This window comes from Tiliqua scincoides, chromosome 5 (genome assembly GCF_035046505.1).
Source record: "Tiliqua scincoides isolate rTilSci1 chromosome 5, rTilSci1.hap2, whole genome shotgun sequence".
Classification (NCBI taxonomy): Eukaryota; Metazoa; Chordata; class Lepidosauria; order Squamata; family Scincidae; genus Tiliqua; species Tiliqua scincoides.
In genome coordinates, this window is record NC_089825.1 from 4,421,157 (window position 1) to 4,434,490 (window position 13,334).

Consider the following 13,334-nt stretch of genomic DNA (forward strand, 5'->3'; position numbering starts at 1 on the left):
GCCCCTTTTGGAATGGCAGGTGAGGACTCTTGGACCCTGCAGTCTCGCACACCCTGAAGCCTCCAGAAGGGAAGCAGACGGTGGCCAGGCCAGCCAGACACGGCTCCCTCCCAGCCCCAAGCCATGTTTAGTGGGGGTGCAGCATGATGTCATGGTCCCATCAGAACGGGACAAGCAACTCCGAAGCTGTTTGCATCTCTGACAGGAATGCAAAGAAGGCTCTTGCCTCAACCAGGCCCCTGGTGGGGGTGTAAGAACATCAGGCGAGCCCCGCTGGTGCAGGCCAAAGGCCCATGTAGTCCAGCTCTTTGTATCTCACAGTGGCCCACCGCATCTTCAGGGAGCACACAAGACAGCAAGACACGACCTGCGTCCTGGTGCCCTCCCCTGCATCTGACAATCTGAGGTAGCCTACCCCTAAAACCAGGACCTTGCATATACTTACCACGACTTGTAACCTGTGATGAACTTTTTCTCCAGAATTTTGTCCAGTAGCCTCTTAAAGGCGTCTATGCAAGATGCCATCACTATTTCCTGTGGCAAGGAGTTCCACAGATTAATTGCACGCTAGGTAAAGAAATATTTTTTTTTATCTGTCCTCTCTCTCTCAGTTTTAGTGGATGTCCCCTGGTTCTGGGGTTATGTGAGAGGGAAAAGAGTGTCTCTCTATCCACTCTGTCCATCCCCTGCATGATTTTGTATGTCTCAATCATGTCCCCCCTCAGGCGCCTCTTTTCTAGGCTGAAGAACCCCAAACACAGTAGCCTTTCCTCATAAGGAAGGTGCCCCAGCCCAGTAATCATTTTGGTTGCTCTCTTCTGCAAGTCAGGACCAGGTGTTGGGGGCAGGGCAGCGCATGGGTTGTCCGTTTGCTGACATGTCTCTGGTGTGCTGAGAGTGGGCAGATTCCCCATGACCCATGCACCACCTGTTGGCTTGGAAAAGGCTTGTCTGAGGGTGGGTGGCAGGGTGCGCAAAGGGTCACATTCCCCTTCCCCCACCCCAGGCATGTTGGCTGTGGCAACTTGGGGGGGGGGGTTCATGTGCTTGAGGAGTCCCACACATTTCCAGTGGGGGTCCTTCTTTACCCTAGGTCTCACCTCATTCTAACATCAAATGCCAGATGCAAGGGAGTGGCATCAGGATGTCTTGTGTGCTCCTTGAGGCATCTGGTGGGCTACTGTGATATGCAGGAAGCTGGACTAGATGGGCCTCTGGCCTGATCCAGGAGGGCTCTTCTGGGACTGGGAGGGGGCCCTCAGAAGCTCAGGGGGACTCAGCCCTTGCTTGTCCTCTCAGCCTCCATTTCTCCCTAGCTGCATCAGCCCATGCAATCAAATGGGTGAGCTTGTGATGGGTGGGGATCAATGGGAGAGGTGGCCTGGGTCCTTGTTTTGCCCCCAGACATTGCCCCTGCACTCTACCCATGCCTGACTTCTGCAGTGCCCAGGAACCTGAAGGCAAGGAGAAGTCCCTCCCCTCCCCGTGGCCCCTGTCAGACAGGCACACACGCAGTGGGCTTCCCCCCATGAAGCTGGCTGTGTGGCAACAGAGGCCTTTTGGGCTTGGGGGCCCTCCTTCCCTCCCGGCAGGCAGGCAGGCAGGCAGGCAGGTCTCAGTTGCTCAGGTTGGCACCCTGGGAGAGAGGGTGAGGTCTCGGGATGAATTGCCATCAGTTTATCTCATTTAGGAGGTAATCAGAGGCGAGGACGTGCCGTGCGATTGCATCGTCGTTGTTCTGAAGTATCATAAATCACGCGCGGGGCTGTCGCTTCTTTACGTGGCCGCATGTTAAGGAGAGAGAGAGAGAGCGAGAGCGCATTGCTGCTACCACTGTGTCAAGGGAGCGTCTGCCAAGTGCACAGGGTTGTGTCAAGCCTCCTTGCTGTGATGGTGGGCAGAGCAGGAGTGGGGTCCCAAGGCCCAGCTCGAGCAAGCTTCTCTGTGTTCCTGTGAGTGGGCGCGGTAAGGCTGCTGTGGGGCTCCAGCCTGCTCCTGGGTGGCGGAGGGGCACGGGGCACATGGCATGGGGCTGAGAGCCCCTTTGTCTCTTCCTGAGCAATGAGCAGATGAAGCACTTGGTCGGTGAGCATTGCAGTCTGCGGGAGAACGGATGGCCAGCCCAGAGATGTGTTGGGGCAATGATGATGATGATGATGATGATGATGATGATGATGATGAATGCTGGCTGGCAGCGCCCCCTGAGCAGTGCCTGCCAGATTGTGGGGGGTGACGGTGTCTCTGGTGTCACTTCTGCTACCCCTCCTGGATGCTCTGCCTGGAGCCTCAGGCGCCAGGCCCCTTCCATGCTCAGGACACCTACGCCCTGCCCTTCTCCTTACCACTGGGTTGCGCTCTCTTTCTCCTTGGAGCCAAGGGGCGTCCGTGGCCCTCTTTGCCCTGTCCCAGCCACCAACCCCTGAGTCTCTACTTGGGCAGCGCTTGTGCCAGCCCGCTCCGCTCCCGCTGCCCTCCCAATGCCCTCAGAGTCCTGCACCTCCCGGAGGCAGAGACCTTCTGGGTTCCTCCCTGTCCCTTGCCTGTGCTGGTTGCTTGGTGATGCGGAGGGGGAGAGAAGGGGGGCTGTCCCTGATGCACTAATACAGGTTAGGAATATTGGGTTTAATGAGCTGCAAAATGAGGCGGTAGCGCAGTGACATTTACGAATGGCACCGCCTGCCGCTCGCTCCCCAACGCCAGCTCCCTTGTGGAGATCCCAAGTGCCTCTCGGAGTGCTGTGCCAGTGGGCAGCCAGAACTTCACCCTGTTCTGGGCCAGTTCCCCTGGAAGGAGCCAATGAGCAGCATGACTTGGGGGGGGGGATTTCTGGGGCTTGTTACAAAGTGCCCCCCCAAGCAAGCCCCTCTTTGAGGAGGACTGGTGAACCTGCTCCTTTTCTGGGGAGGCCAGAGGGGGCCCCTCAGGGGGCAGACCCACGTGGGACCTACGTCCAATGGCAGAATGAGGCTCTGGCTCCTCTGCAGAAGCCGCCTCGCGCCCCCCAGCAGGACAAAGGTGTGGGGGGGCCTGCCTGGGAAGTCCGCTCCTGGGCCTCGCTCCCCTGCTCCCACAGTGCCCCCGTTAATTTCCCTCTCGTTTGGAGGGCTTGTTGCTGAGGCAGCGTCGGAGAGGAGGTCATGAGGTTAACGCCCATTAGCAGCTCCCGAGCTGCCTGCCTGCCTTCCAGAGCACTCCAGTCCGGAGCACGCGGTCTGTAAAACATCATCAAAAAATAATCAGGCGAGGCGCTCGCTCGTGTCACTGCCCACTAATTCCCTGGGAGCCTGCCGCCTGTGCTGCTTCCCCACCTCTTGTCAGCCCCCCCCCCACCCACAGCAGAGCCGGGAGTGGGGCTCTGTGCCAGCCAGAAGCAGCCCCCTCGCCCGGCCTGGCACTCCTGCTAGCAGGGCCCACCCCAGTCCCTTGTCAAATTACCCAAATGTGCCTCTAATTTCTCAGTTGGCCAGTCACTGAGCTAATGAGTTGGGGGGAGCGTCAGCTGCTGGGCCCAAAGGAATGCACTGCAATCTGGGGGAGGGCGGGAGGAGTGGAGGCTGCGTGGAGGTGTTGGGCCGTCCCGTGTTTCAGCTCTGGAATCCTACAGAGATGGGCAATGCCCTGTCGTCGTCCCACTCCTTGCATTTTTGGTCCCCTGAGAATGACGGAGAAACCAGCCACGGGGTGCCTTGCACAGGTCTAGCCGCTTGCCTGCATTGGTGGGAGTGTCGGGGGACCCCCAAACTCCAACAGGGCCTTCATTTCCCCCCTCCCCACTTCCAGCTTCAGTGCAAACTGGTGGGCCTTGAGAAGACCGGAGTAACTTTGGAGGCGTCGCTTCCGTCGGCCTTTGAAACAGCAGGAGTGGCGGTCATGTCTGGAAAATGGGCACACAGTATTAAGAAGCGAGTTGGGGGTGGAGAACTGCACAGGCATGGGGGGGGCTTGCTGGGGAGGCTGCAGGCATTCAGCAGCCATCCAGGTGAACTGGAGCTGCGAGAAGAAGTGGTGACAGCATCAGAAACGAGGGGGGCATCAGGGGGAAGGTGCCTGCTGTGTGTCCCTCCGCAATGCCCTCCAGGCCTGCAGGACTTTTTGCCACTAGGTGGCAATACTTGCCAAGACTTAGCAGTGCCACCCTGGGAGGGAGTGGAGCGACAGCCGCATCCCTGCACCAGCCAGCACCCTTGGCCTCTCACGAGCTGGTGCTTCCTGCCCCGAGCTCCTGCCTGGAGAAGGGAGGCCAGGCCCCACAGCACCTGCCACTTCTCCCCTGTCAGCCAGCCACTGCTCCGGTCTCCTCCCATTCAAGACCCATGCAGCAGTGGGTTGGGAGCTCTGGGAGGCAGGCATAGTTCGAACCCCCCCCCCCAGGCAGGACCCTGACATGGGATCATGCAGCATGTGATTCTGATGGGGTCAGGACAGGGGAGGGGGGCCTGGCTCCCCCCCCCAAGGGAGCACAGCTGGCATTCTTGCAAAAGGCCCACAAGAAGAGAGTGCCCAGTGGGGGGGGGGCACAAAGCACAGCAAAAGGTGGGTCCATAGCTGCCAGGCCCCCAGCACCTTTCTCCCACCCTCCCTTTAAGTGAGGGCTGGGAAGCAGTGTTGCAGAGCAGAGGAAATTATTTGCATAACACTAATTAGGTAATTACACATCATTTTGCTCTGAGCTGGAGCATGTGCTGTGACATGGGGTGGGATTAGTCTTTCCGTCCACTGACTGCCACTCTGGAGCTGGTAGTGACAAGGCAGGCCTACCTCATGGGGTGGGAGCCGGTGCTTCCATGCAGAGTGGGGGGGTCAGTGTACCCCCCCAGAGCTGCTCAGTGCCACCCTTCCTGTCCCCAGCTGTGACTTCTCTTAAACACTACCGCAGAAAAGGGCAAGCTCCTCCTGACCTGCGCTTTGTGTCGTCGTCGTCCCCCCTGGACTGGCCACACTCTGTCCCTGGAAGAGGAGTGCCAGTCCAGATGTGGCTCTGGGTTCCCTCCCAGATGCTGCATCCTGGCTGCTTCCCCTACAGACTCTCCCCCCCCCCCAGCTTCTTCCAGTCATTCCACATTTGGGCATCCTGAGCCTCCTCTCAAGGGGTTGCTTCACGGCCCTGCCCCTTCTGTTTCATGCCCCATGTGTGCATGGGTCACTTAAGCCAGAGGTGGACAGGAGAGAGCTGCAGGCTCATGTGCAGGTCATGGAACGGAAGGCCAGAGGAAGTCTGTGGACTCAGGAGCAGCGAGTACAGGTTAGCGATGCCTTCTAAGGTCCTTAGTCTGGTTCATTCCTGGGTGAACTTTCCACCTACCAGCAAAAATGAGCACATGGACTGTGCAAGATGGCCGTGCCCACCCCTGGCTTATTTATGAAGGAAATGCCTAGAGGCCGTGTTCTAAGCTCAAACTTCCCCTTTCTCTGGCGGTTCCAGCATGGCTCAGCCTTGGCACTTGGGATGTACCCAAGCAGTATCTCTATTCAAGGGTGGGAACCGCCCGAGTCCCCTCCCCAACACCACTCCCTGCATGCCTTGTCTGCCAGAGGCGGCACATTCATCTTGCCTTGCAATGCTCCGTGAACGTTTGTTCTGAGCTCCCTGTTGCTGTCCTTGTGCACTGGGCCAAGAGGCAAACTTCAGAGTGGGGTCTCTTCTGTTTTGCAGGGGGAGAGCAGCCACCCCTCATTGCCCAGCCAGGGCACCTTTCCCCATGGCTGTGGCTGTGAGTCCTCTGGGTACCTGCTTCTTGATTTATGTTACTGTGTAAGCTGCTTTGTGAACTACTCTGTTTGAGAAGCAGTATGTAATGCAGGTTGGCCCTCCTTGCCTGAGGGTTCAGGACCCAGGGACTGGACCTAATGCAGGTCAGGAGGACTTCCATGGACCTCCCAGAGTCTTCTGGACGTGTCTGGAGGCTGGCTTCTGAGGCCCAAGGAGTCTGTGCAAGGCCTGCTGGAGGCCTCTGAAAGGCACTTCTGGTTTTCAACTGAAAACCAGAAGTGCTTTTCACAGGCCTCCAGCAGGCCTTCTATCCAGGGAGACCTTGTGCAGAAGGACTCTTCCTGTCGCGTCCCGGAGGAAAAGGTGGGCCCACCCACAAATTTCATTATTTGTGGGTTTCCGTATCCGTGGGAGTTTCCAGGAAGAGATACCCCGCAGATACTAAGGTCCAACCCTTAGTAGTAGTAGTAGTAGTATACCCCACCTTATCCTCTTTACAAAATAGAAGATGGCCAAGGCAAGTTACAACAATTAAAACACAATAAAACCCCTAAAAAGAAATATAATAAAAATACCATTAAAATCACAGTTGAAGAAGGGGCCAAAACAAACACCAAACTTAGAGGAGAATTCATAAGAACATAAGAACAGCCCCACTGGATCAGGCCATAGGCCCATCTAGTCCAGCTTCCTGTATCACACAGTGGCCCACCAAATGCCTGAGGGAGCACACCAGACAACAAGAGACCTGCATCCTGGTGCCTTCCCTTGCATCTGACAGAGCCCATTTCTACATTCAGGAGGTTGCACATAGACATCATGGCTTGTAACCCGTAATTGATTTTTCCTCCAGAAACTTGTTCAATCCCCTTTTAAAAGCATCCAGGCCAGATGCCGTCACCACATCCTGTGGCAAAGATTTCCACAGACCAACCACATGCTGAGTAAAGAAATATTTTCTTATGTCTGCCCTAACTCTCCCAACACTCAATTTGAGTGGATGTCCCCTGGTTCTGGTGTTATGTGAGAGTGTAAAAAGCATCTCTCTATCCACTTTATCCTTCCCATGCATAATTTTGTATGTCTCAATCATGTCCCCCCTCAGGCATCTCTTTTCTAGGCTGAAGAGGCCCAAACGCCGTAGCCTTTCCTCATAAGGAAGGTGCCCCAGCCCAGTAATCATCTTAGTCGCTCTCTTTTGCACCTTTTTCATCTCCACTGTGCCCTTTTTGAGATGCGGCGACCAGAACTGGACACAATACTCCAGGTGTAGCCTTACCATAGATTTGTACAACAGCCATTGTTGTTGTGCAGATCTATTTATTAGCTGTTTTGTTCTCAATACCTTCTCTAATGATCCCAAGCATAGAATTAGCCTTCTTCACTGTCGCCGCACATTGCGTCAACACTTTCATCGACCTGTCCACCACCCCCCTAAGATCTCTCTCCTGATCTGTCATACACAGCTCAGAACAAATCAGCCTATATGTGAAGTTTTGATTTTTTGCCCCAATGTGCATGAATTTACACTTACTGACATTGAAGCGCTTCTGCCATTTTGCTGCCCATTCTGCCAGTTTGGAGAGATCCTTCTGGAGCTCCTCACAATCACTTCTGGTCTTCACCACTCGGAAAAGTTTGGTGCCGTCTGCAAACTTAGCCACCTCACTGCTCACCCCTGTCTCCAGGTCACTTATGAAGAGGTTGAAGAGCACCGGTCCCAGGACAGATCCTTGGGGCACGCCGCTTTTCACCTCTCTCCGTTGTGAAAATTGCCCATTGACACCCACTCTCTGTTTCCTGGTCTTCAACCAGGTCTCAATCCAGGAGAGGACCTGCCCTCTAATTCCCTGACTGTGGAGTTTTTCCAGTAGCCTTTGGTGAGGGACCGTGTTGAACACCTTCTGAAAGTCCAGATATGTAATGTCCATGGGTTCTCCCGCATCCATATGCCTGTTGCCCTTTTCAAAGAATTCTAAAAGGTTTGTGAGGCAAGACTTACACTTACAGAAGCCATGCTGATTCTCCCTCTGCAAGGCTTGTTAGTCTCTGTTTTGAGATTCTATTTTTAATGAGGCAATCCACCATCTTATCTGGTATAGATGTTAGGTTGACTGGTCTATAGTTTCCTGAGTTGCCTCCCCTTTTTAAAGATTGGTGTGACATTTGCTATCCTCCAAGCCTCTGGCACCATGGCCATTTTGAGAGACAAGTTGCATATTTTAGTCAAGAGATCAGCAACTTCATTCTTCAATTCCTTAATAACTCTTGGGTGGATGCCATCAGGGCCTGGTGATTTATTGATCTTTAATTTATCAGTGAGGTCTGAAACATCTTCTCTTTCAACCTCTATCTGACATAATTCCTTGGTCAGGAGGGGCTGTTTGGGCAGCAGTTTCTGCCCAAGGTCTTCAGACCTCACAGTGCACACTGCTGGGGGGGGGCACACTGAATTCAGTGCACACTGCTGGGGGAGGTAGGAGTGGTGGTCCAGGAGGGCCTGAAGCCCCAGCACTTCAGTCCAAATAGGAGGCTTGGAAGAAGCTACCTTGGCACTGGAGAAGGGGAAGAATGAGAAGACAGAGTGCTGAAGCACCAGGAACTGTCTCAAGAGCCATTCGCTTTAAGGAGAGGGCAGCAGAGTTTGTCAGTGCCCCAGCGAGGGTACCTGCTCTGCAGCCTGGCTTCTTCTGCTTGCTCCCACCTGTGTCTCCACAAGCCCTGGTGTTCCCCTGGCTTTTCAGCCCTGATCTGCTTCCTCTCCAGGACAGACAGAGAGGATGCTGAAGCTCAGAACATTTTGGGCAGCAGCAGCTTTGCTGCAAAGAGACCCCTGGCTTTTCCTGCAAGCTTTCATGTGGGTTGGAGAGAGTGATGGCCTGTGCTGGGAAGGGAATCGTTGTGCTCATGGGGACTGAGGGGCACAGGAGGTCAGGGGCAGGGGGACAGGCCCTGGGGCCATGGTCTGTCTCCACCAGCAGGCTTGCACTGTTAGGCTTGGCCTTTGCAGGAGGCAGGAATGAAAGAGCGACAGCCTCACCAGCAGGACAGGCTGGATGGTCTGATAAAACTCAAAAGAACCGCTTTGCTGGTTGAAGGGGCTCAGGATTGGACTCAGGCTGAAGATAAATTGGGCACACGGTGGTATTTGACACTCTTAGTTGGAAGAGGTATTCAGGGCCACCTAGTCCACCCCCTGCTTTGAGCAGGACAGGCCTTCCTGGAGCACTTCCAACCATCCAGCCTCTGCTTGGAGACATCTGGAGAGAGAGGACCTGCCATGTCCCTCCGGAGTCGGTTCCAGTGTCTGATTGCTCTAAGAGTGTCTTTCTGAAATCCACCCAGGATCTGCCCTGCTGTGGTTTGAGCCCCTGAGATCCCACCCCTTCTTCCAAAGCAACAGAAAACAAATCTTTGCCTGCCTCCCTGTGGTGGCCCATCAGGGGTTTGAAGAGCGCAGTCTTGTCCCCCCCTCGTCCGTCCCCCAGGCTGAACGTACCGAGTTCCCACCACCTTTTCTCCTAGGTCTGCTTTCCAGGCCTCCGGCTATCCTTACCCCCCTAATTGGACCCTGCTCCGGTTTGGCTGCATCCTTCTGCAGGTGTGGTGCCCAGAATTGAATGCAGCAGCACTCTAGAGGGGGTCTGACCAGCATGGAGTACAGTGCAACCTCTGCTTCTCAGGCCCTGAAGGCCATGGTTCTACAAACGCAACCAGCAATCGCGTTAGCACTGCTGGACATCCAGAGTGGAACTTGCACCCCTCAGGATCCCCTCCCCAGCTCCTCCTGCTGCTGGCTCACCCAACCCCTCGCCCCCATCCCAGAGTCTGTCGCCATAGTCGTCCCCTCTCTGGTCGCATCACGCCCCGCCTGAAACCCCTTTGCCAGCCTTGGAGCACATAGCTGCCTGGTGCACCCGCATCAGCTGGCAGCTCTCAAGGGCTTCAGAGAGGGGCCTTTTCCAGCCAGGCCCCATCCCAGCTGCAGCTCAAGCCCCTGCTCCTGACCTCCAGAGCCCTCCACGGCCGCCCCACCTCTCAACCCTCAGATCATGCTGTGGTCTTGCCTCTACCCTCCTCTCTTCTCCCAGCTCCACCTCCCTCTGGGCTCAGACAGTGCTGCCCCTCAGACCATTTGTAGGATGCCCCCTCACAGGCTCCCTTCCGATCCCCTCTCAGCTGGGAGCAGGGCTGGCTTCTCCCTGATGCCCTTTGCACAACCACCTGGTCCCTTCCCTCCCGCAACCCAGCCCAAGTGCACATCCGAGACACGGTCACTAACAGCCCTGCCTCTGCCCCCTCTATCTGTTTCTAGACCATGAGTCCCTTTGGGCAGGGACCAGCGTCCTTGCTGGTGCTGGGTCTGTGGCAATGCAGTGAACTCTTGATTGAGGAGGGAAGGGCTATCTGTTAATGCCTCAGCTTTGTGGCACTCAAGGGGCACCCTCAAGCACAACACGGACATAACTTGTCTTGAAGGAGACCGACAAAGTCTGAGTTGTGGAGCCTGTTCACTGTCCTGTTAGCTTGCGTCGCCCCTGGAAGCTGGACACGGGTGACGGTGTCGGCGACTCCCTCACCTGGACTGACCGGGTGGGAGCTGTGGGTTCACCACAGGCCCACCCATAGGCCTGTGGAGGGGTGGGCTGCCGGGGCAGAACTTCCAGGCTGAGGGCAGCACCTTTCTCTTACCAGAGCAAGACGAGTCCTTCGAATTCATCATTGTCTCTCTCACGGGGCAGACGTGGCTCTTTGAGGCCTCCACGGCAGAGGAGCGGGAGCTCTGGGTGCAAGCTGTGGAGAGCCAGATCCTGGCCAGCCTGCAGGCCTGCGAGAGCAGCAAGAACAAGGTAGGCCGCCAGATCATGCATGGGGGAGGGGCTGCCTGAGTGGGCTGCCTTGGCCCCACGTGGGCGAGGCAACCAAAGCTGTGTTTCCAGAGGGCTCCTCTGGCACGCCCTGCCGTGGGCAGCACCCTCTCGGAGTGTGTCCTCCGCACTGCAGAGCCACAAGGAGGCATGGGGTGGCCGTGCAGCCCTGGAGCCTGGGGCGTTGTTGCTTGTAGGGAGAGGTGAGCCCCCGCAGGCAGCAGGTCCTTCCTCTGCTGGATTCTGCAGACCAGTCTGCCTGCCTGTGTGGTACCCACGTCCTCCACACCAACACTGCTGCTCTGGCGAGTGCTGGGGGGAAGCAGATGGCGGGAGGGGGTGCCCTTCATAAACCTGCCGGCGGTCTCTCTTTTAGGCCCGACTGGGAAGCCAAACTGATGCGCTCGCTCTACAGTCTGTCCGCACTGTGCGTGGGAACAGCTTCTGCGTTGACTGTGATGCCCCCAGTGAGTGACAGTGGAGGTCTTGGGGGGGGGAATTGGGAGAACCGCTCCCCACCAGCACTGCTGCTGCTTTGCAGAGGGGGCAACAGCAGCCAGAGGGTCCAGGTGGGAGCAGGGGTCCTGCAGGAGGGGTCACTGCAGGCCACCCAAAAGCCATTTGGACAGTGGAGGCTGGGGTGAGCAGTTTCGCAGTCCAGGACTTGCCAGCTGCTTGTAGGGAGAGGTGAGCCCCCCCAGGCACCAGCCCCCTTCTCGACCGCTGCCAGTTCCCTTGCAGAGCAGGCAGTGAGCTCTGAGCAGGGCCGTGTTACTCCTGACTGACGTCGACACTCCCCCCACTGCCTGAGCGGGCTGCAGGTGGGTGCTGTGACCCAGCCACTCGCCCTGGTCAAGGGGTGGCCTTTGCTACCCCCCTGTCAAGAGCCAGTCTCCCTCCAGAAGCCAAGGAGGCAGCGCAGTCCCCATCCCAAGCAGCAGAGCCAGAGAGCCCCGTTTCCCAGCGTGGCCTTGCCTCTGTCACATGACTCGCAGACGGCTGGTCCCCGTATGTTGTGCCACAGGGCTAGGCCAGGCCAGGAAGGCCACCCCTGAGGGTGGGGTGGGGAGATGTGAACCCCCCTTTTCTTTGCAGACCCCGACTGGGCCAGCCTGAATCTGGGCGCGCTCATCTGCATTGAGTGCTCTGGGATCCACCGCAACCTGGGCACCCACCTCTCGCGCGTGCGCTCCCTAGACCTGGATGACTGGCCCCTCGAGCTGGTCATGGTGATGACTGCAATCGGCAACGCCCTGGCCAACTCTGTCTGGGAAGGAGCTGTTGAGAACTGCCCCAAACCCGGCCCGGAAGCCTGCAGGTAGGGAGGGGGGCAGAGCTCCTCTTGTCTCTCACCATCCTCACAGTCCACTTGAAGGAGCAGAGGCAGGGGGGCTGTGTTGGCTCAACCTACCCTGAAGTGGTCACTGGCTCAGGGGCCTCCAGGACAGTCCTGATGCTCTCAGGAAACTTCCCCTTCCTCCCTGGAATGGGCAGGGCACTGCTTGTGCATGGAGGCAGGCGTGGCCTCAGAGGAAGTGAGGAACGGTGTCGTCGTCGTCCCCCCGGTGGTCCTGGGTGGGTTTCTCCACAGTCCCCACGAAGCCTGCCAACCCAGAACTGACAGGGAGGACAGTCTGAGTGTGGACTTTTTCCCCACAAGATAGTCAAGGAGGGGGACCCCCTGGGCAGGGCAGGGCAGGGGAGAGTGAGAGACTTCTGCCCCTCTTCACAGGTGGACAGGCAGTGCCCAGTGGGTGCCAGAGATGAGCATGGAGGGTGCTTTCCTTCCTCACTCAAAGGAGCACACGGTAGTGGATGTTCCTCCCTGCCTTCCACCCTCCCAGGACTCTTGTGGTCTTGCCTGGACTCCTCAGCAGGAGCCTCCTGGCCCAGTGGGCACTTGGGTGGGCTAACATGGGCCCGGGGCCGTTCACCCCTCCCAGCTTGGGTGCTTTTGTCAGGTGTGAGTTCAGTTTGCTTGTTTCCCAGGGCACCAGGCTGGCCACTGTGGACATAAGAGTGTAAGAAGAGCTCTGCTGGATCAGGCCCACCTAGTCCAGCTTCCTGTGTCTCACGGTGGCCCACCAGATGCCCCAGGGGGCACACACCACAAGATCGTGGCATCCCGCTGCATCTAGCATTCTCTTTACACTCACACCCCCCAAGGAAGACGCCAGATTGCAGTTGGGTTTAACTTGTGCTGCTTTATTAAACACAGTGACCCATTTTTAATGCATGCAACCTACTGCACAGACCTTCCCTCACTCGCCAGTCTGGGGCATGCGAAAAAACTGCCACCCACATTCAACTGGAGATGCAGTGAGGGAGAGCCCAGCACTCCCCAGGCGCAGTCTAGGGAACCTGGGTGCCTGGCCTCCGAAGCCACCTGGTCCTCTGCTGTGGGAGGGGACCTGAGGCTGGCTGGCTGGCTGGCTCCTGGCAGGCAGCACCTGGAGGTGCCTTTGCGGAGGCCGCCAGCTGCTTTGTCTGTCCCAGGCAGGGAGGAGAGAGCACCTCCCTCCCGGCTCTGCTTTCCCTCCTGGCACTCTCTGGTGTGCCCTGCCTGCCTGCGGAGAGGAACGGGTTAAGCCCGGCGCCTGGCTGCACTGGCCCTGGGGGGGTGGGGCTGCTGCCTCCCTGATCCCTGCAGAGAGAGAGTCCCTCTCCTGTCACTCACTCATCTGGACACCCAGACAAGAGCCCCCTTTCTGTGGCCTTATCAGTGGATAAGAGCAGGTCAGGGGGCAGGAGCCAGT

The 13,334-nt window shown here is 57.2% G+C and overlaps 1 protein-coding gene across 1 annotated transcript in view; it reads left to right on the top strand.

Annotated features, from left to right (window-relative positions):
* AGAP3 (ArfGAP with GTPase domain, ankyrin repeat and PH domain 3) overlaps positions 1-13,334 on the top strand; it is a 31,901-nt gene that overhangs the window by 17,200 nt on the left and 1,367 nt on the right. The window contains exons 4-6 of the mRNA XM_066627664.1: positions 10,406-10,560; positions 10,955-11,045; positions 11,674-11,896. Of these exons, the coding sequence (XP_066483761.1) occupies positions 10,406-10,560; positions 10,955-11,045; positions 11,674-11,896 (469 nt within the window). The remainder of the gene's footprint in view (positions 1-10,405; positions 10,561-10,954; positions 11,046-11,673; positions 11,897-13,334) is intronic.